This window comes from Arabidopsis lyrata (genome assembly GCF_000004255.2).
Source record: "Arabidopsis lyrata subsp. lyrata unplaced genomic scaffold ARALYscaffold_1, whole genome shotgun sequence".
Lineage (NCBI taxonomy): Eukaryota > Viridiplantae > Streptophyta > Magnoliopsida > Brassicales > Brassicaceae > Arabidopsis > Arabidopsis lyrata.
In genome coordinates, this window is record NW_003302555.1 from 8,190,445 (window position 1) to 8,210,249 (window position 19,805).

General features: G+C 37.9%; 6 protein-coding genes and 1 long non-coding RNA gene across 9 annotated transcripts; 4 read left to right on the forward strand and 3 right to left on the reverse strand.

Annotated features, from left to right (window-relative positions):
* Positions 1-276: 276 nt before the first annotated feature.
* LOC9326392 (protein BRASSINAZOLE-RESISTANT 2) lies at positions 277-2,201 on the forward strand. 2 transcript variants are annotated; one of them, XM_021014745.1, is made up of 3 exons: positions 277-461; positions 597-922; positions 1,212-2,181. In XM_021014745.1, exons 2-3 carry the CDS (start codon positions 662-664, stop codon positions 1,950-1,952), a joined length of 1,002 nt encoding a protein of 333 aa, XP_020870404.1. In that variant the 5' UTR covers positions 277-461; positions 597-661; the 3' UTR covers positions 1,953-2,181. The 2 variants fall into 2 exon arrangements, with proteins under 2 accessions (XP_020870404.1, XP_020870402.1); XM_021014743.1 differs by lacking the exon at positions 277-461 and having other exon boundaries at positions 521-922; positions 1,212-2,201.
* Positions 2,202-2,265: 64 nt separating this feature from the next.
* Positions 2,266-4,347, reverse strand: LOC9326393 (arabinosyltransferase RRA3). Its single transcript, XM_002892997.2, has 2 exons — positions 3,825-4,347; positions 2,266-3,556 (listed from the first exon to the last, which is right to left on the reverse strand). The coding sequence occupies exons 1-2, from the start codon at positions 3,993-3,995 to the stop codon at positions 2,441-2,443; spliced, it is 1,287 nt and encodes a 428-aa protein (XP_002893043.1). The 5' UTR covers positions 3,996-4,347; the 3' UTR covers positions 2,266-2,440.
* Positions 4,348-4,540: 193 nt separating this feature from the next.
* Positions 4,541-6,892, reverse strand: LOC9329106 (uncharacterized membrane protein At1g75140). Its single transcript, XM_002892998.2, has one exon. It carries the CDS (start codon positions 6,555-6,557, stop codon positions 4,731-4,733), a length of 1,827 nt encoding a protein of 608 aa, XP_002893044.1. The 5' UTR covers positions 6,558-6,892; the 3' UTR covers positions 4,541-4,730.
* Positions 6,893-10,537: 3,645 nt separating this feature from the next.
* LOC9329107 lies at positions 10,538-11,344 on the forward strand. The gene is made up of 2 exons (XM_021014985.1): positions 10,538-10,874; positions 10,957-11,344. The coding sequence occupies exons 1-2, from the start codon at positions 10,662-10,664 to the stop codon at positions 11,182-11,184; spliced, it is 441 nt and encodes a 146-aa protein (XP_020870644.1). The 5' UTR covers positions 10,538-10,661; the 3' UTR covers positions 11,185-11,344.
* A 324-nt stretch (positions 11,345-11,668) lies between these two features.
* On the forward strand, positions 11,669-13,076 carry LOC9326394. The gene is given in 5 exon segments (XM_021014996.1): positions 11,669-11,854; positions 12,013-12,278; positions 12,370-12,456; positions 12,559-13,005; positions 13,007-13,076. Coding segments are annotated over 2 exon segments (312 nt in total). The 5' UTR covers positions 11,669-11,854; positions 12,013-12,278; positions 12,370-12,456; positions 12,559-12,756; the 3' UTR covers positions 13,070-13,076.
* Positions 13,077-13,093: 17 nt separating this feature from the next.
* Positions 13,094-17,143, reverse strand: LOC9326395 (putative wall-associated receptor kinase-like 11). The gene is made up of 3 exons (XM_002892999.2): positions 15,859-17,143; positions 15,601-15,726; positions 13,094-15,525 (listed from the first exon to the last, which is right to left on the reverse strand). The coding sequence occupies exons 1-3, from the start codon at positions 16,880-16,882 to the stop codon at positions 14,300-14,302; spliced, it is 2,376 nt and encodes a 791-aa protein (XP_002893045.1). The 5' UTR covers positions 16,883-17,143; the 3' UTR covers positions 13,094-14,299.
* Positions 17,144-17,455: 312 nt separating this feature from the next.
* On the forward strand, positions 17,456-19,794 carry LOC110224863. Of its 2 annotated transcripts, XR_002329334.1 has the most exons (5): positions 17,456-17,726; positions 17,830-17,937; positions 18,080-18,313; positions 18,416-19,210; positions 19,287-19,794. It is a non-coding gene; the product is annotated as an uncharacterized LOC110224863 (long non-coding RNA). The 2 variants fall into 2 exon arrangements; XR_002329333.1 differs by having other exon boundaries at positions 17,475-17,726; positions 18,416-19,794.
* Positions 19,795-19,805: the final 11 nt, after the last annotated feature.

The following is a 19,805-nucleotide window of genomic DNA, read 5'->3' on the forward strand; positions in this document are numbered from 1 at the left end:
ATTCTGTAATGAGATAAAATTAAAGGATAAACACATGATATATAAACAGTCAAGACAAAAGTAAACACTCATTTTCTTCTATTCATACTATAGTGAAACACTATTTTATTTTTATCCATATACTATAGTGACAAATTAATCTAATCATTAATGTTATGAGGCTCGAAACAATTTGTTTTCTATTTAACATGGCCGATCCCCTCATAAACCAATCAGATGGTGTGTTTTCCGGTCATACTCGTGTAGGACCCACTTCATAACAATGGCCCCACATGTCTCTCTATCTTTCTTCTTTTCTCTTTATAAAATCAGCTCATTTTCTTACACAGATTTAGAGAAACATAACATAAACGTACTTCTTCAACTGATTCGTTACGCGAAACCACACTATAAGTTACGTACACCACCACATATCCTCACCATTCGTCATCGACACGTGGCTGATTAAACTCAAATCAACGGTGAATTCTTTTTGCTTTATTTATTTGTTTGATTTAAATAATGAAAGAAAGATTCTTCTATAACTCCAGCGAAGAAGAAGAAAAAAAAGCGTATTCCTCGTGAGCACTAACTTCTCACTCTTCATTCTTCTTCAGCTGAATCCGAAATCCGTACCCATTTTTACCGGTGGTTGGGTTGTTTTGAGGGTTGAGAGAAGAAGATGACGTCTGACGGAGCGACGTCGACGTCAGCAGCAGCAGCAGCAGCGATGGCGACGAGGAGGAAACCGTCGTGGAGAGAGAGGGAGAACAATCGGAGGAGAGAGCGGAGGAGAAGAGCTGTTGCGGCGAAGATTTATACTGGTCTTAGAGCTCAAGGTAACTACAATCTTCCAAAACATTGTGACAACAATGAGGTTCTCAAGGCTCTTTGTTCTGAAGCTGGTTGGGTTGTTGAAGAAGACGGAACTACTTATCGCAAGGTTAGTATCAAACGCACTTTTATTTAGATCTGAAGTTATCTGATGATTTAACTGTTGAATCTGAAGATTTTCTTGGATCTAGATTCTGTCTGATTTGACTTGAAGAAAGTGAATTTAGGTTTCGTCTTATACTAATTTTAGAGCCGAATTAGAACTTTCTTTTAACATTTTGCTTTCTCCGGGTTACTATATTTAGATCTCTCCTTTTAGCTTTTTAGTGTGTCTGAAAATTTAAGCGACTAAGCCATTAATTGATTGTGACATTGTGCTATTGTTTTATGAGCAACAGGGACACAAGCCTCTACCTGGTGACATGGCTGGATCATCTTCTCGAGCAACTCCTTACTCTTCCCATAACCAAAGTCCTCTGTCTTCCACTTTTGATAGCCCCATCCTATCTTACCAAGTCAGTCCCTCGTCTTCTTCGTTCCCGAGTCCTTCTCGTGTAGGCGATCCACACAACATTTCCACAATCTTCCCTTTCCTCAGGAATGGCGGTATTCCTTCATCGCTTCCTCCGCTTAGAATCTCAAACAGTGCTCCAGTCACTCCACCAGTCTCATCTCCAAATTCTAGAAACCCCAAACCATTGCCTACTTGGGAATCTTTTACCAAACAATCCATGTCCATTGCTGCTAAACAATCAATGACTTCTTTGAACTATCCGTTTTACGCGGTTTCTGCACCTGCTAGTCCCACTCATCATCGCCAGTTCCATGCTCCGGCTACTATACCTGAATGTGATGAGTCTGACTCTTCAACTGTTGATTCTGGTCATTGGATAAGCTTTCAGAAGTTTGCACAACAACAGCCATTCTCTGCCTCTATGGTGCCAACTTCTCCTACTTTCAATCTCGTGAAACCTGCACCTCAGCAATTATCTCCAAACACTGCAGCAACCCAAGAGATTGGTCAAAGCTCCGAGTTTAAGTTTGAGAACAGCCAAGTTAAGCCATGGGAAGGGGAGAGGATCCATGATGTGGCTATGGAGGATCTAGAGCTCACTCTTGGAAATGGTAAAAGCTCGTAGTTGTGATGAAGTACTCAGGAACCCGTTATGTCATGTCGTCGGAAGGAAGGATTGGAGTCTTAGTGTGTTGTTCATTCAGTTCATGGTTTTGGTTCTTGTTCTAGAATCGATATTCATTGTACCAGTGAGTTTGTTTCACAACGCATTATTTGTAGATAGAGTGTTTAAGATGTATCTTTCTATTATCATTCCTTTTAGGCCTTGAAAACATTACAAATATATTACATTATTAAGTGGCTTGAAATGTAACATATATATCATTCAGACCTCAAGAAATGCTTAAACAAAGACTTGCGATGTAACAAGATCAGAGAGGTTAAAAAAAAAGACTTTCGATTTTAGCCATAAGATACACAAAAATTCATAATACAAAGGAGAAAATAAAAGGCATGAAGCAGTAAACATGGAAACAATAAAGGAAAAATAGATTAGAATCACAAATGTCAAGAAACTGGGAAAGTGTTTTAGCCTATCTGCTTTTCAGTGAATCATTCAGAACCATCTGGGAAGGTATCAAGTGCGTCTTGCTTACCGTTAACGTAGAACTCAACGACGGCTTGCATTCTATTGAGCTTATCTGGATGGTAATTCACATGAACAATCACCGGTTTCACTTTCTTCTTCAGTTCATGATTCTTTCTTACAGTCTTGAAAAGGACCTTACTGTTCATAAACTCATACATATCCATGACTCTCTTGGATGCATGTAGCGCAGTATAATTAGGATGCGAAGGATAAAACAGTTCCTCGTTGAAAACCGCTTGGTCCCAAACTTTAGCCTTAGATAGTCTATCTGCCACGCGATCGAGCAGCTCGATTGATGGAATTGTAGGCCTTAGATAGAAAAACCCGGAATTGAAAACCCATATCCTCATAGTGTGAGCATACCGAGCCCATCCCATGGCTGGTTCATCAAACACATCGTTGAATCCATAAGCCGTATGATTGTTATGGCCATCACTCATTGACTCCACATCAGAGTCTCTGTATAGATGACTAAATGGGTTCTGCAAGAAGACAATATCCACATCGGAGAGAAGAACACCATAACCGAGTTGCAAGAACTCTCTCAACACACGGAATTTCAATCCAGAGACGGCATGGTTACCTCCGGTTTTCCCGACAGTGTCCACGTCCTTGTCTGGATCTCTCTTGTAATACGCAACATCTTTCTCTTTACAGAAATTCTCTATGTAATCGTCCAATGCAACAACCAGGTAGTTTGTTATACCCACTCTCTTAATGCTAGCAATCTGTACCTCCAACATAGCTTTCACATTTGCGTTTGCAAGAGCCACGATTACCTCTTTATCGACAGCAATCTCTTCTAGAATCTTTGCCAATCTTGGGTTTATAGATTCATCGGAAAGGATAGTTGGATTAGTTCTCAGACTCTTGACAGTCCCAAAAGGACCCGCCTTGATCTGTGTTCCCAATGCTAAAACCTGTTTTCTTGCATTGTCTGATCCTTGCTCCGCTAACCGTAGCTTCTCTGTTAACTCTCTGACTTGCTTCTTCAACTCTGCATTCTTCTCTGAGAGAGATGCAAAGTCTGATTTTAGCATATTCACTCGTTCCGGCGATTCACAAGCTGATGATCCAACCTGGACAAAGAAAGTGATGTAAACTAAAAACTCAAAACTTTAAACCTCAAAGAATCCAGAAACAACTCAACTTAATTCCAAATTAAGATACAAAATCCAGTAATCAACCAAACCAGTTTCAAGATAAAGTTCACCTAATCTGCAACTAACACATACCAAGAAGAATTTCTATGTTTAGACACTAACCACTTAACAACTATAATATGTAACTCGATCACAGAGCCGCAAAAATTAGAGCTTTAGAGATTTAGGGCGTAAGATGTAGTACCTGGTCACTTGATTTCGAAAGACGTTCGTTTACTTTCAGAGATGAGCTTGAGTTGAAGAAGCCGTATGGGAACATAACGGCGCACACGCAACCGATAAAGATACCGATGAGGATGGCGATCGCAATTCGAGATCCACGGAGCTGTTGGCTTCTATCTCTACGACCCGCCATGGCCGTTGACTTTTCTCTTCCCTTCACTAGCGAAATCAGAAGCCAAGACCCAGAAGCTCAAAATGAAAAAAGACTCCTTTTTTTATCACCTTATTGAAGAAAGTTTTGGTAATGTGGTGGATCAGAGCAAAACCCTAGAAATGTTCTGTTTTCTTCGGAGGTCTCGGGTCAGACCTTCCGGCTTTTGAAGTTGTTGAGAGAAAGAGAGAGCTTGTGTGTTTGGGCTTCGTCTCCGAAGACGACGATGAATCAAAAGCTCGTAAGTAATGTTCCTCTACTTCACACGATGTAGATTCCTTTCTGAAATTCTTTAGTTGAAGATGAAGTTTTAACCGTTCGATGAGATGACTTTTTCGCTGACTCATCTGACGGTCAACATAACACATTATAAAATCGAGATTATAGAGAAAAATTAAACAAAGAAGGCTCACATCAATTATTTATCCACTTGCTAGCACGATCACACATGAGATATGATAGACGGAAAAACACATCTTGACTATGATTGAGATTAAGTTGCTGTCAAACTTATATTTAAATTCATCTATATAGAAAATTGGCAAAGTATAATTATTCTTTGACCAGAGTTTTACATTATTCGAAAATTTCAAGAGACTTTCCGGTTAAGAAAAACGAACGAGTAATAAAAAAACTTTAGCGTTTATATAAACTTACAAAGATTACAATTTTTGAAGTGGTGATTACGAGCCAGAATTTGTAAGTAATCCAAAGATACTAACTTTCGTTGTCCAAAACTTTGTTGTTACCAAACAAATGGTCTCTTCTATTACCAAAACCGTTTGAATCAAGACCCGAGCCGCCGCGATAGTTGTTATGATCCTGTGCGGTTGTTCTATAGTTTCCATCAACCGGGGCTCTTGAACTCGGGTCGTTAGCTCCAACTGACCGGTACGTGCCACCAGCGTACCTTCTCCGTAGATCCATGAGGTCATCGTTTCTTCTTGAAGGTTCACTAAATGTTGGCGCTGTCGCCGAACTGTTTTGTGACGCAGTCGGAGTAAAAGGATCATCTGGTCCCCATGCAGTGAGCGATTCTTTCTTCTTGGCAAAGAAATGCCAAGCCCCGAATAGAAATAGTATGAAGAAGAACACAGGACTGCTCCAAAGCATTGTGTTGAAGTCTCCTTTGAGAGTTGGAAGCTTTGATTTATAAACAGCGAAATATCCGTTTTCTAAACCGATCACAAGAAGGTTTTCCCGGTCGCTAGCTATCAAAGGCCTCGTCTTTACTACTGCGGTTCTTGAAGATGATTCGCGATGGCTCAAGAACGCGGATCTAATCTCTTCTAATCCCGCAGAGAACAAAAGCCGAGGACCCGCTGTACGGACATAATGCTGAGTCGATACATTGAAAGCGAAAACCTTTTCTTCGTTGATAACAAGAAGGTAGCCTTTGATTGATTGTAAAGCTACTGGCTCCTCCATTTGGAATTTTTTCTTGGATCTAACTCTACATTTGAAGTTCATTATATCTCCGTGAAGCAATACGTGAATGATCTCGCCCTCGGATGTGAATCCATAAGCTTTAGACCGTTCCGCAGCATCAAAAACATAAGTTCTGGCAAGCGAATGGTTTAGTCCTTCACACTCAGTTTCTCTTATCTTCATGCTTCTTAAGTCCAAGGAACCAGCACCAGACTCAGTAAGAAACAACAATCTCTGCTTCAAGAACACGAGCGGTCTACTCGATGGAATAACCGACCCATAAACCGTTCTGTTCTCAGTCAAAACCGTGAGCTTCCCACTTAAATCCGTCATCAATATATACCTAACCCGACCCACATGATGCACTTCCAACAAAGTCACAGGATCACCCGAATCATCCACATCAAACTTCCCAACATGTTCCATAGAAACCGAATTCGAGTTCCAATCTTCCCCATTCGATCCCTCGTGAATTCGATGCAACAAAACCGCACCATTCTGATGACCGGTAACCACGAAACTCGAGTTCTTAAACACCGATAAATACGAAACCATAGCAGTAACCGGAGAATCAACAGTGGTGAAAAACTCAATCAAAACATCACCATTTCTCAAGAACACATAAACTCTACCTCTAGAATCACCAATTGCAAAGTACTTGCTCGAACCTTCGAAATCTTTAAACGGCAACACATTGATACAAGTCGCATCGGAATTGAGTTTCACAGCTGATGTAAACTGAAACCTCTCCGACCAAAACGGACTGTATTTAGTCACTGAAAACGCCTTAGCTCTTCCTCCTCCTCCTCTCTCCTTCTCTTCTCCGATATCATCATCAACTGATATAGTGATCTCGTTCTTCTCCTTTGATAAAGTTTCAGATAACTTAGCATCTAGATTAGCGACTAAATCTGTCAAATTCTTAACGAGGTCTTCTAGATTATGCAAAAGAACAGCTTCTCGATCGGGTTCGCTAACAGAGACAGCTACATCGGTAGAAACATCTTCGATTACCGGAGACTCGTTGGCGTACGACGGCGAAATGAAAAGTAGAGTAAAGGAGGTTATGAGGGAGAAGCAGAAAAAGAAGGACTTGCCGTTTAGAGGATCCGCCATTAACGTAATGGAAAAGTTTAAGCAAGAAAGCTTTCTTCTTTTGTTTCCGAGTCTGAATCAGTGAGTAACCGCCATTTATGCAGATCTGTAGGAGATGAAGATTTAGGATCTGGAAAGAGAAGAAAGATCTGTCCGGCTTGGAGTCTAAACTCAGATTTTGTTTGGGTGATGCAAGAAAATCGATAAAGTGTCGAAATTTGAGATCTTTGTGTCCGGAATTTGCTCCGGTCGTCTTCGGGTCACGGTGAAGCTTTAGCGCTAAGACGAGTGAGAGATGTCTTAAGATATTTTTAGGACTATTTATGATGTAATATCTTTTTAACATTGATTTTTTTAACTTGATGTATTAACTTTTTTTTTTTGAAAAAAAAATCTTTCCATTATATGATTTTGTTTTACTTTTTTTTTACACAATATGATTTTGTCGATAAACTATATGACTAGGATTATAACTAATATTCACATGTAAATCGAACAATTTTTCTTGTAATTACTAATTTACGAATGTACTAATTCGTGATAGATAACCGAATTGATGAAAACTCCTTAATGTTATATAACTTCTAACAGTTATTCTCATCCAAGAAATAAAATTAAAGTGATCTAATCCGTGTTAAAAAAATTGCTAGGCGCTAGTCGGATGGTGATGGTGGGTCTAACTCTTAGCAAGAAAATCAGAGATTAAACGGAGATTAATCGAGGTTAGTTTTATAGCTATTTAATGTTTAAAAACATATTAATCCATTATAATTAAAAAAATTTATGTAATATCGTTTTTAAAATTACATTAAACACATTAAAACAAGAATTTAAGCTCAAAATTATGATTTTTTATACAAATTACGAATATAAATGGGATGTTTTGAATTTTAGATGTAAAAAAAAAAAAAAAAGCTAGGCGCCGTCTAGGCGGACTAGGCGGACGCCTAGGCGGTCTAGGCGGACAAAAACCGGATCACCGATTTTTTTTTACCGATTTAGACAAAATCGCCGCGGTCTCCACCCGATCAGCGCCTAGGCGGCCGATTTTTAGAACAGGAGATCTAACTTTGAAAAAAAAAAATCTCATATCCGAACAAAATAAAAACGCACAAATCAGTTTCTTGGTAAAAGATCAAATACCTTTTCTTTACGAAGACAGGTATCACGGTAAATAAATTTTTTCCGGCAGACTACTTTAGATGGCCAAACATAGAAACTACACATGCCAATCAAAGACAAGATCCATAGATTCTCCACGTGAAGTTTCTTGGCCACAGTGAAGCAACGCCCTCGATTTTTCAAAAACACATTGTCCCAATGCTTATACATTGACAAAGTCACCATGATCCCCAAATCTTCGTCCTTTTCCTTTCTTACTATTAACATAAATTTAGAGGCCAAACCCCCCCAAAAAAGTAAAAACTATTATATTTGGAGCCAGGCCAAACAAAATCGATTATCAATGTTTGTTACTTAAGTTAAGTTTCCCCAAAAAACGAAAGAGAGATGTGAAATGAGGAGAACAAGAATTGTTTGAATAGCCAAGGAGACTGCCTGACGACTAACCAACTCTAAGACTATCGATCGATCGAGTAGTCTTTGATATTGTATTGTTAAAACGCAGGCAAGTCATCCTTGGCTACCACACAAGTTCTCATTCTTCATGTCACCATTTTCTCTTATATGATTTTCTATATTTATGAAGAGGTTGTTGATGAGTACACCCTCAATACTACTATGTGTATTATATAGGCATGACCGTATAAAGATGGAGTGGACACAATATGTTTGACTCAACATGTGTTCATGGCCTTGGAATATGTTCTTAAGGATTTGGAAATTGGATGGTCTTAGTATCAAACAGTTGGTGAACCATATTAATAATATTCGTATTTAGTCTTATATATGTATTGATTGTATGTTACTATTAAATTTTCATTAGAAGATTGTTGTTTTATTTTATTTTGTTAGATTATGAATCACAAGAAATATAAAAGACGTAAGTTTCAATTTTTATTTAAGAAATCTAATAAATCTTTGTGTGTAATTGAAGTTTCTCTTATATTTGATAGAAGGCATGCAATTAAATTCAAAACTCATATATTTTTAGTATTCTTGAGATCGGCATACTAGCATATATATCACACAATATACCATCGATCAGTCTCACTAATTTTTTTTCTACTCTTCTTCCACAAGTTTTTTGATTACTCAAATGGCAAGAAATATGCTTTGAAACCTAAGCATCTCTATCGGGTCAATACCCCTTTCTTACTTACTAGTTGACTACTAGTGTTTGGGACCATATATAGAGGAAAGAACATTTATAAAAGTCAGGATGCCATATGAATTTGTGTAGTAACAGGGAATATATGGATCATTTTGTGAATTTCTATATGAAAATATAACTTGTGGAATGATTCTTAATTAGTGGCGGAGCCAGAAAATCTAATCATAGGGGTCAAAATTTTTTTTAACTAAAAAAGCATAAATTGAATTAAAACTGTAAAACAATAAAAACATCATCACAAATACAAATCTTAAAGATGCACTCGACGTTCACTCATGTCTTGGAATCGTTATATGCGCTCAACTAGGATCACCTTGTACTTTCGACCTCTACCCAATTCACCCAGTATTTTTCTTCTTCTTCCTAATTCTACCCAATCTATAAAATTCTATTTAATTAACCAAATTCAATAAATCTCTGAAATTGCGATTTAAAATCAATAATTCACATTCATTATTTCGTGATTTTGAATACACTAGAGTTTAAAAATTTTTCAACAACATGTCAACAACACATTGAAAAGCTTAGCCGAGTCAAGATCTTAAACTCTGATATACCCAAATCACGAGAAAAAAAAAATGACTTGCTTGCATTTTCATAAGCAATATTGTATATCAATCTCTCACTTTTGACCGAATTTGATTTCACATTGCGAATGCGGACAATTCAGATACATCTCTTTCTCATCTTGTCAAACCTTTTTTTGGTCGACGGTGGGTTATTGACTTTTTCCTATGTTAATGGGCCGAACCGTTTTCAACTTTATAGCCCGTTAGGTCCTGAAATTAAAAAGCAAGCCCATAAAAAACTAAACCCTAGTCCGTCCGTCACCTCTTCGCTATATAAACTATTTTAACAATCCAGCAACTCAAACCTCCTCTCGATCGCTCATAGTCCATTCTTCAATATTTTCGAAAGTGATTGTTTTATGTTTATTCTTCTTTTGTACTTGATAGATTTTGAGAAATTAGGGGTTTTAATTGGCAAATGATGAGTAGAATCTTATCCTACACACAGATGTATCAGTGTTGACTACCAATCTCTCCTTATTATCTGATGCCATAATCTCAAAAGTTTTTATAGTTAATCCGTTCGTTTTCAATTTTGTTTCAGCGTTTATTTTTAAAAATTCTGTTGGGTTTTAATTTTTTCCAATTCAATGGATGCAGATTATAAATCAAGATTTTAAATATTTGAAGTCCTTTATTTTAATTATTTGTTTTCCTGTGAAAATTACGACAATCTAAAGAAACAATGATGAGATATTAGCAGACGGGCGGTCTGAAATTGATGTCATGTTGATTGTCTGCCATAAGCAATCTCTGAGTTTCTGATTCATTCGTGAACACATGTATGTCTTGAACAATTGGGATTATAATTAACCTCTTTGCAAAAGCTTAGAACACATGTTTTGGTTATTAATTAGTTCTTAAATCTGAACTACTAGAAAAAGAAGAAAAAATGCAGTGAATTGGTCGAACGGTTGAAGTAAAGTAAAGTAATCATGGCTTTGGTCAGACTATAAAGCGAGGTCAATGCTTGTTTGGTCATTGTTAAGTATGTCTGGACACAAAGACTTGTATATCCACCGTCTGGATAATCTTCACATTTAAAAAAATGATCGCAGCCATAGCAAGATGACGCGTTAGTAAAGTCAACACGAAGTCAACGTCATGGTGGCTTTTTAACCCATCCCACTTGGCGCTATTTAAGTAAAAATCCAGTACCAACTTTTTGTCAATTGATCCACTTCAAAAGTCTCTCTTTCACATTGATCCTGTGTTCCTTTATTAGCAAGTGCCATCGACAGTTTCGTACATCATTTAGAAAAAATGAAGTTTGAAGAATCGAAAACGCTCTTACCGGTGAGAAAACCTGTTAATGACCGCAAATCCGCTGGTTACAAACTTTGGGTTCTAATCGCACTTCTTCTTTTGGCCTTTGGTTCTATGTTAACCGGTTCCGTCTCTCTCAAAGGAATCGGTTTGTTCCATTCGGTTGACGGCACTAACGCATTCTCCGTCGGCGATGATCTCGACGTCCTGGTACGAAACAAGAAATGTGTTTTTGTGAAATGTTGACTAAAATTAGATTTTTAAATTTTGGGAGTTTTGTGAAATTTGACAGGAGATTGAAGAGAGAGAGAGAGTGGTGAGGCAGATGTGGGATGTGTACGGACGCTCCGGCGGCGTTAAGCTTCCTCGGTTCTGGCGAGAAGCTTTCGAAGCGGCGTATGAGTTTCTGATCAGTGATTCCCCTGCCGTTCGCAACGGTGCCGTTTCCGATATAGCAAAGTTGTCTCTTGTTCGTTTTGTTAAGTCAGAGTCTACTCCGGCCCAGCCCAATCCTCGTTGAGTTGTGAAAGGCGAAAGAAAGAAAGCCCATGAGAATCACATGAGATTTTAACTGTATATAAGATTAAATATTTAATACCGAAAACTGTAACCTTAATAATCGATTAATCTGTAAGAAAAAAATAAATGAAAATGCATAAAATATTGCTTTGAGAAAAATAGCAACCAAATTGTGTTCTCTGTCTATGTTAAATTTGGATTTTTATCCCATTGGTTTAGTCAAGATAAAAAGTTAAAAGATAATTAGCCCATTATGGTTAAACTTTAAACACATTAGGATCCTATAATTCACAAGAAACTAGGACACGTGGCTCTCTAGCATTGGTGAATCTTGCCAGCTTATCACGCGCGAACATATTAACCGCCCTTTTTAAAATTATTAACCGCCTTTTCTCTTTGTGTTTCATCTGGACCGTCGATTGCTTTAAACTTAAAACAAATAACAAACGTAGGATTTCTCTGAAATCTAAATCCGACTAGGAGGATTCTGGCTTTTGCTCCTCTCTATATATAAAAAAGTGATCGATGAATGATGATCGCCTTCTGTATCCTTTGATTATCTTTCGAATCTCCTTGTTTGATATATAATCGTGTTTCTAGGGTTTTGCTCGATTTTACCGGATTCGGGTGGGAAATCAACATCTGATCGAGTATTCCGGACGGCCATGGAGGTAAGTTGTTATATACGGACATAGGGTTTCTCGATTTCGTTATTACAGTTTATGAATCTGTTCGGTCTTTTGCATATATGTCTTGTAGACTTGGATTACTAGATTATGTTTGGTCCGTAAAAAGTCTGCTAACTCAATCTTTGTTCCTACTCTTGTAGGGATTTATATGAGCATACAGGGACAGAACAACATCTCATCAACTCTCGTTGGTCCTCCAATCAATTTCTCTTTTATCTTAATATAATCAACTCTCGTTGATCTCTTGAATCACCCTCGTTGATCTTATCTAATCAACCCCTCGTTGATCTAACTAATCAATTCTCGTTGATCTTCTCGAATCAACCCCTCGTTGATCAACAATTAGAAGTCTTGTGTGTATATCTAGGAATGAGAAAAGGAAGGATCTTGGTCCGGTTATTTTCATGTAAGTTTGGTTTCTATTAGAAGGATTCTTTTGGTGCTTTCTTTGTTTAACCTTTTGAATCTCCTTATCTAACAGATGATCTTCTTCTTAGGGTTTGGCTTGTTTTATACCGATTCGGGTGACGTTGATCCTTAGCCGCTGATATGGGATGGATAGAGTTTTCAGGACTATCAGCGAGGTACATTGTTTTTTATGCCTAGTGTTTCTCTAATCATCTGCTTACATATCTTGTAATATTGAATGACAGTTTGCTAACTCAATTTGTTTCGTATTCCTGTAGGTATCAATATAAGAGTAGGGAAATAAACAACATCTGATCAATTCTTGTTGATCTTATTATCAACTCCTCGTTGATCTACTTATCATCTCTCGATGATCTTATCATCAACTCTCGTTGATCTAGTTATCATCTCTCGATGGTGTTCTAATCAACTCTCGTTGATCCTGTAATCATCAATTCTCGGTGATAAAGAAAGGAATGATCTTGAACAAGGTTATTGTTTGTTCTTTTAAACTGAAAAGAAGAAACAGATGTACACAAAAAATTAGGGAGGGTGTGTATATGGCCTTTGCCATGACAGGTGCGCTTGCTTGGCAGGTCACAAACCCCTTAATAAAAAGATCTAATTTTTGGTTTCGTGGAGGGATGAGGGATGTCACAGGATTGGTTAATAATACACTTTCTTGGCCCGGCTCTCTCTCCCTCCGGACTGTGTGTCTTTGTTCCTCTCTTGTTTTCTTGCTGTTTCATATGCTTCTTGCATAAGACAGATAGACAAAGAAGATCATAGACCCCAATAATGAGGCATCACTTGTGCTCTTTACTATCCTGCATATGCGCCATCAGTGCAAACCAGGAAGAGAATCACAAAACCAATCTTGAGCATCACTTGTGTTATTTAGTATGTATGTGCTATCATCGAAAAGATTCTAATGACTCTATGAAAGGGAATGATTACGTTTTCTTTACCTGTGGAGGTGTTTGATCTGTTAATCACTTTTTTCAGAAACAGAGTCAGAGTGATCATCTTACGCATGTTGGAAAAAGAGGGTAAAAGAGAAGAAAGGGTACTACTAGTCAAAACCTGGCTTGTTGGGACTTGGCCGTTCGTGATATTTTTTCATTGCATTTTAGTTAAATGAGGTGGGTTTACGTTCTCCTACTTTAGTGTGATACATCAGATATGTCTGCAGATCTTACTGTATATCTTTTAGGTTTCCCTTCTTGAAGAACTCTCTATAAATTCTCAAGCCATCATGTCTTATATAGTCTATAAATATCGATTGCGGAATTATGTACCATCTTCGATAAACCAGATTGGCTTTCTTTGGTATGTGGGGCTTCTTTGCAAGGCTAGTTCAAGTCTTATTTGTTATGTGGTATGCAGCAATACTTAATTGTAAGTTATGCTCTGTTGTTGTGATTTTTACCTTCAAGATATATAAAAGTGACGTATTCTGAGAAGGGAGGATGTTCAAGTATATGGAAATGTAAATCCTGAACAGTTGTGAAGAGGTTGGTCACGGCATCGGTGGATATGGTATGGTTACTTTTGCCATGTGTTAGGTACCTACTGAACATCTAAAGGGAACAACTCTATATAAGTAGATTGTTTTGTAAACAAACGTGGATCCATCTAGCTATAATGTGGAAGAGGAAGCAAGAAAGTAGCTATGTTTAAGAGGTGCTTGTGCAAACCTCATAGATCTCTCTATATTAATCAAGATAAACTGGGGGACTTTCTGTTTTTTCTTGATTCTCTTGTTACAATATCAGAAAAGGTTGTTGTTCAACATGCAGAGAGAGAGATTGCCTCATTTAAAAGGATCCAAAGGCATATAAGACTAAAATCAGTGTATGAGGATATGTAGATGTAATCATGTAAGCAGATTCACTAAATTTAAACATTCATTTATTCACATGAAAGTAATTATTGACAAACAACATCTCAAGCACAAACTTCAGCCAGACCCTTTGAAAGGACCATCAATTTTGTTCACAATTGCCTCACCTTTTTGAGTCACCATGTGGGGCGAGGAAGTAATGGTTCAACTTCTAACGAGAAAGACGAAGCAACAATACTAGAGGCTGGAGCAGTAGCACCAATGGTCCACATGTCAGCTATGTCTGCTGTATTAATTCCTTCTTCCTCTTCATCCACATCATTGTCATTTTCAAGATGAACCAGTGAATCCTCTGGAGATGAACAGATCTTCTCTAGCTCGGTAAACACTCGTCTCATATTTGGGCGCTTCTTTCCCTTTGAATTCAGACATCTATTTGCTAGATTCGCTACTGCCATTACTTGTTCTGGTTTGCAACCATCTGTGATTCGAGCATCCATAATATCAAAGAATTTGTTCTCTTTCATGGCAACTCTGAAATGCTCCGCCAACCCTCTTATTTCCCGAGAATTCGGAAGGGTTATTACAGGTTTCTCTCCTGTAATAAGTTCAACAAGGATGACCCCGAAGCTATAAACATCACTCTTATCGGTATATTGGCTGGATCCGTAGTACTCTGGATCCACATATCCTACTGTACCTGAAATAATTGTTGTCCAGTGAGTATGATCTACCGTTACTGATCTTGAAGTACCAAAATCAGACACTTTAGCTCGATACTTCTCGTCTAGTAATATGTTTGTTGACTTTATATCTCTGTGATAAATTGGAGAACATGCAGCAGAATGCAAATACGAAAGAGCTCCAGCAATATCCACGGCAATGCGCAAGCGCACTCCCCAACTCACCGTGTAATCATCAGATTCTTCATGGATATGTTGGAAAAGGTTACCATTGACAATAAACTCGTAAACCAGAATTGGAACTTCTGTTTCAAGACAACATCCCAAAAGCTTGACGACATGTCTATGGTTAATCTGAGAGAGAATGACGACTTCATTGATGAACTCCTCTAGTTTGTCTTCATCTACAACTGTGGATTTCTTGACAGCGACAGTTCTACCATCTACAAGCATTCCCTTGTATACAGTACCCTGACCACCTTGTCCAAGTATCCTATTTTCGCTAAAGCTTTCAGTGGCCTTTTCAAGTTCTGTCGAGGTGAATATTCTTGTCTTCTCGACGTTACCTTCTCTTGTATGTAGTTGTTGTTGCAACAATAGTCCCCCATTACGTTCAAAGAATTTTCTTTTCCTCTTACTCATCTTTCTCTTTTCAAGGAACTTTCTCAGCCACCAAATTCCACCTGCTAGGACTAAGATGCCTAAACCTGCACCTACGCCTGAAAACCATACAAAACAGTATGTTGATCATCATCTCTTTAACTTTGGGAGACTTTTTCATGACAAGAACTTACCTATCATTACTGCTCCAGTCTTATCGCCCACGCAATAAAAACTTCCAGGCACATTCACGCAAGTGTCGCTTTCTCTACAGTGCCAGCGACTGCCATCGGGATTGCGTATTAGGCAGTCATTAATATCTGCATAATGGATATGAAAGATCGATATTGTAATCAGCAGACGATGTTTTATATGTTACACTAAAGATTTGTAATATTCACGTGATGTTTTCACACACAAAAAGAGAGAACTTTAGTAACAATTTTACTAACCTTCGCATCCGCCAATGCGGTATGGGTTACCTGTATAACCTCTCGCGCATCCACAGTTTGCATAATTGGTCCCATTAGTGGTGATATTGTTGCATCTGCAGCTTGTTCTGAGTTGCATATTATATGTAAGTTTATCGTACTCTTCTGTGTTTTTGCAGCTTAGGGAGTTTAGGAATGAAAGATTTTTTGTCTGAAGGACCCATCCAATTCTAACTATAGCATACCCTTTAGCAAAAAACCTCTCTGGTTCGGTTGCATTAGATAACGTGTAGACTTCATCTGTTAAGAAAGCGACTCTGCATTCTCGGCTTGTCGTGTTTCCATGATCAAAGCTCTCTATTTTGACACCGATCACCTGTTGAGCCTCATCACCGGGTAGACTTGAACGACAGCATCCGTTGCCATCACAGCTTCTTTCTTCTTCCCCTTTGTTCTTTGTACAAACCGGAGTGTAAGTATAAGGCAACGCGTTGCTAGTACATCCGGTTTTGTCGAAAAAAGGGATGCTTTTGCTAGGAAACTTCTCTTTGCTTGTAGTGCAGTTCAACTCGCATCCCACCTTGTTTGGCTCAATGTTAGTCAACGAGGCCTTGCTGTTGCAACCAATCGCTACAAGGCTGTTTCTAAACCCAAAGAAAAAAGGGCTATCCGTCAAATTCAAAACCGATCCAGATTCTTTTCCATCTTCGGAACAGCCAACGGATGTTATCCGGCTTTTGACACGAATTGATCCGAATGATCCAGAATTATAGTAACCATATTCGTCACCTGGAAGAGAGATGTTCACAACTTCCATGCCCATCTTGAAAAGAAACGGAAAACTAGCGTTTTTGCACTCGATTTTGTACCACTTGTTGAGATAGCAACCTTTACCAATCCCAAAGGGGTATGGGATCTTTATATTTCCACATTCGGTTTGACAAGAAGTTGAAAGAGTGAAAACTTTTGAATCAAAGATGGACATAATTATAAGTAGAAGAGAGAGACGACGAATCGAGAAGGAAATGTTTTCATAGCACCTCATGACTTTGCTTCTCTTGCTGAACTGAAAATGTTCCTTGCTATACAAGCACGCCGGGTGGAAGAAGGGGAATGTTCGGCGACTCGCAATAAAAGTTACAAAACAACATCAGAGTTTCATAAGAAGAACTTGGGAGAAAAAATCAGCCAATGGCAAATTTCTGATAGCTCAAGGTCAACCAACCCAGTTTTTTTTTTTTTCCTTTTTTAATAAAGATAAAAACCGTAAGCAACCATATATAGTTCTAAGTTTCATTTTGGTACCTCCCAATAATTACATTATCTCTTAATCTTTTTTTTTTTTTTTTTTATGTCTTTAGTACCAATTAAATCACTCACCTTCTTTAATCAGGTTTTCCCCTCTTGAGTTTGACCAAGATTAATTTTATTCACCCAAAATAAAATTAAGGCTGACGAATGGGCTCTGCTCAATTCACTTCTCATAAAGTCTAATGTGCAAAATTTCTTCTTTAGAAGAATTCAACTTTTTGTTTGGTTGGGTGGGAAAAGCATCTAAAAACATTAGTATAATACAAAAATCCATTGATCTCTCTAAGCTTATCATTGACTTCTACACTAATTAACTACTTTATAAATTTTGGTTTAATTATGAGACAATTTTGGACCACAAAAAGACAGAAAATTCCGTACTCCACAACAAAGATCTTAGCTGGACACAATGATAGAGTGATTGTTTCGACCAACATATAAAAGGATTGAGTGAACTAATCAAAGGCATTGAATCCAAAATTCAGTGAATAAGATAGAATTTGCAGACGCTATTTGCAGACCCATGTAATCTATTTACAGAGCTTGTTGGCAAAAATCGGCACTCACTACATTCTCATGTATTTCTTTTTTCAAATTCCGATTATTTTTTACTGAGATTTCTTATTGCTTACTTTGATTATCTTTCGAATCTCCTTGTTTGATATATAATCGTGTTTCTAGGGTTTTGCTCGATATATCGGATTCGGGTGGGAAATCAACAGCTGATCAATTCTCGTTGATCTTTTGCGTCGATTTGCGATTGATCAAGTTTTCCGGCCTGTCATCGAGGTATATACGGATAGGGTTTGTCGATTTCGTTATTACTGTGTCTGAATCTGTTGGATCTTTTGCATATATGTCTTGTACAGTTGGATTACTGGATTGTGTTTGGTCCGTATGAAGGTATACTAACTTTTTCTTAATCTTGTAGGGATTTATACAAACTTACGGGGACAAAACAACATATAATCAACTCTCGTTGATCCTCCGATCAATTTCTCGTTGATCCTCCGATCAATTTCTCTTTGATCTATATAATCAACTCTCGTTGATCCTAATCTAATCAACTCTCGTTGATCTTATCGATTCAACTCCTCGTTGATCCTATCTAATCAAACCCTCGTTGATCTCTCGAATCTACATTGTTTTCAGGACTGTCAGCGAGGTACATTGTTTTCTATGCCTAGTGTTTCTCTAATCTACTGCTTACAGATCTTGTAATATTGGATGACAGTTTGCTAACTCAATTTGTTTCATATTCCTGTAGGTATCAATATAAGAGCAGGGAAAAAAACAACATCGGATCAATTCTAGTTGATCTTACTATCAACCCCTCGTTGATGTTACTATCAACTCTCGTTGATCTAGTTATCATCTCTCCATGATGTTCCAATCAACTCCATAGATTGAACACTTACAGGTTTTTGTTTAGGCTTTCAAACTGAAAAGAAACAGATGTAGAATTGTAAATAGGGAGAGGGATAGAGTGTATATGACCTTTGCCATGACAGGTGCGCTTGCTTGGCAGGTCACCAACCCTAAATAAATTTTTTGGTTTCGTGGAGGGATGAGGGATGGCACGGGATTGGTTAATAATAAACTTTCTTGGCCCGGCTCTCTCTCCCTCCGAATGTGTGTCTTGTTTCATATGCTTCTTGCATACCACAAAGAGGATGACAGAGCCCAGTATTGAGTCATCTATCACTTGAGCTTATTGTTTCTTGTGCTCTCAAATATGGTTCCTGCATATTTGCCATTAGTGCAAACCAGGAATGGAATCACAGACTCTATATGGAGCATCACTTGTGCTATTAAATATGCTTCTTGCAAGTGCTATCATCGAAGAGAATCACAGACTAGACATTGAGTTTCTAATGACCAAGGTACTGATTATGTTTTCTTAACCTGTAGAGATGTTTGATCTGTTCGGTCAATTTTTTTCAGAAACAGCGTGAGCATGGTACGTTATAGTCGCATTCCAAGTAGTACAATGGAATATAGTACTACCTGAAAAGTTTTTAGGAGGTTGGTCCCTGTAACTGTGGAATTGCACGGATTGTTGGTAAAAACTATCTTCTAATCGTAAGGTTTTGTCTGAATGTTACTTGTTCTAATTACTTGTACTATCCACAAAGTAGGAAAGGGAATCAATCAGCTCAAATGTGGAAGAACAATCTGCAAGAACGAATAGGAATGTTTAAGGTTGTTGTACAACCTCTGATATAGATCTTTTTATATTCTAGATAAAGTGCAACCTTTTGCTTTTCTTGATTCTCTTAAGAGCAGAAAATTATGGAAAGCTTGTAGACTTGTTGGCCTAGATCTTGGAAAAGAAAGATTGGTGTACTGACAGGCCCTGGAGAGCGCATGAACGGTGGAAAATGTGAAGGGAAGGACTGGAAGAGGAGGAGATAAACAGTAACGTCGGTGAGAGTGGAAGATAAATAAACTTTTTGTATCTTGTGGGTGATGAGTGAGTCTGCCACTCAATAATCAATCAGTACAACGTGTGTATTCATTCATGGTTAAGAGGAATAAGAATTAGGGTTTTAGTTGTAAGCAACGTGTGTATTCATTCTGGTTTATTGTAGGTTGTGTTAAACATGTAAAAAGATCGCTTCAATCTAAAAGGATTTTAGTTGCTAACTTGCTATTCA

What these genes read in the sequence shown, in the direction of transcription:
- LOC9326392 (XM_021014745.1), top strand. Translation starts at nt 662, where the DNA reads ATGACGTCTGACGGAGCGACGTCGACGTCAGCAGCAGCAGCAGCAGCG. An exon ending in ACGGAACTACTTATCGCAAG is followed by an intron (nt 923 to 1,211) that starts GTTAGTATCAAA and finishes TATGAGCAACAG; the next exon opens with GGACACAAGCCTCTACCTGG.
- LOC9326393 (XM_002892997.2), bottom strand. Translation starts at nt 3,995, where the DNA reads ATGGCGGGTCGTAGAGATAGAAGCCAACAGCTCCGTGGATCTCGAATT. An exon ending in TTTCGAAATCAAGTGACCAG is followed by an intron (nt 3,557 to 3,824) that starts GTACTACATCTT and finishes TTCTTTGTCCAG; the next exon opens with GTTGGATCATCAGCTTGTGA.
- LOC9329106 (XM_002892998.2), bottom strand. Translation starts at nt 6,557, where the DNA reads ATGGCGGATCCTCTAAACGGCAAGTCCTTCTTTTTCTGCTTCTCCCTC.
- LOC9329107 (XM_021014985.1), top strand. Translation starts at nt 10,662, where the DNA reads ATGAAGTTTGAAGAATCGAAAACGCTCTTACCGGTGAGAAAACCTGTT. An exon ending in GCGATGATCTCGACGTCCTG is followed by an intron (nt 10,875 to 10,956) that starts GTACGAAACAAG and finishes GAAATTTGACAG; the next exon opens with GAGATTGAAGAGAGAGAGAG.
- LOC9326395 (XM_002892999.2), bottom strand. Translation starts at nt 16,882, where the DNA reads ATGAGGTGCTATGAAAACATTTCCTTCTCGATTCGTCGTCTCTCTCTT. An exon ending in CCGCATTGGCGGATGCGAAG is followed by an intron (nt 15,727 to 15,858) that starts GTTAGTAAAATT and finishes TCCATTATGCAG; the next exon opens with ATATTAATGACTGCCTAATA. An exon ending in GACTGGAGCAGTAATGATAG is followed by an intron (nt 15,526 to 15,600) that starts GTAAGTTCTTGT and finishes TATGGTTTTCAG; the next exon opens with GCGTAGGTGCAGGTTTAGGC.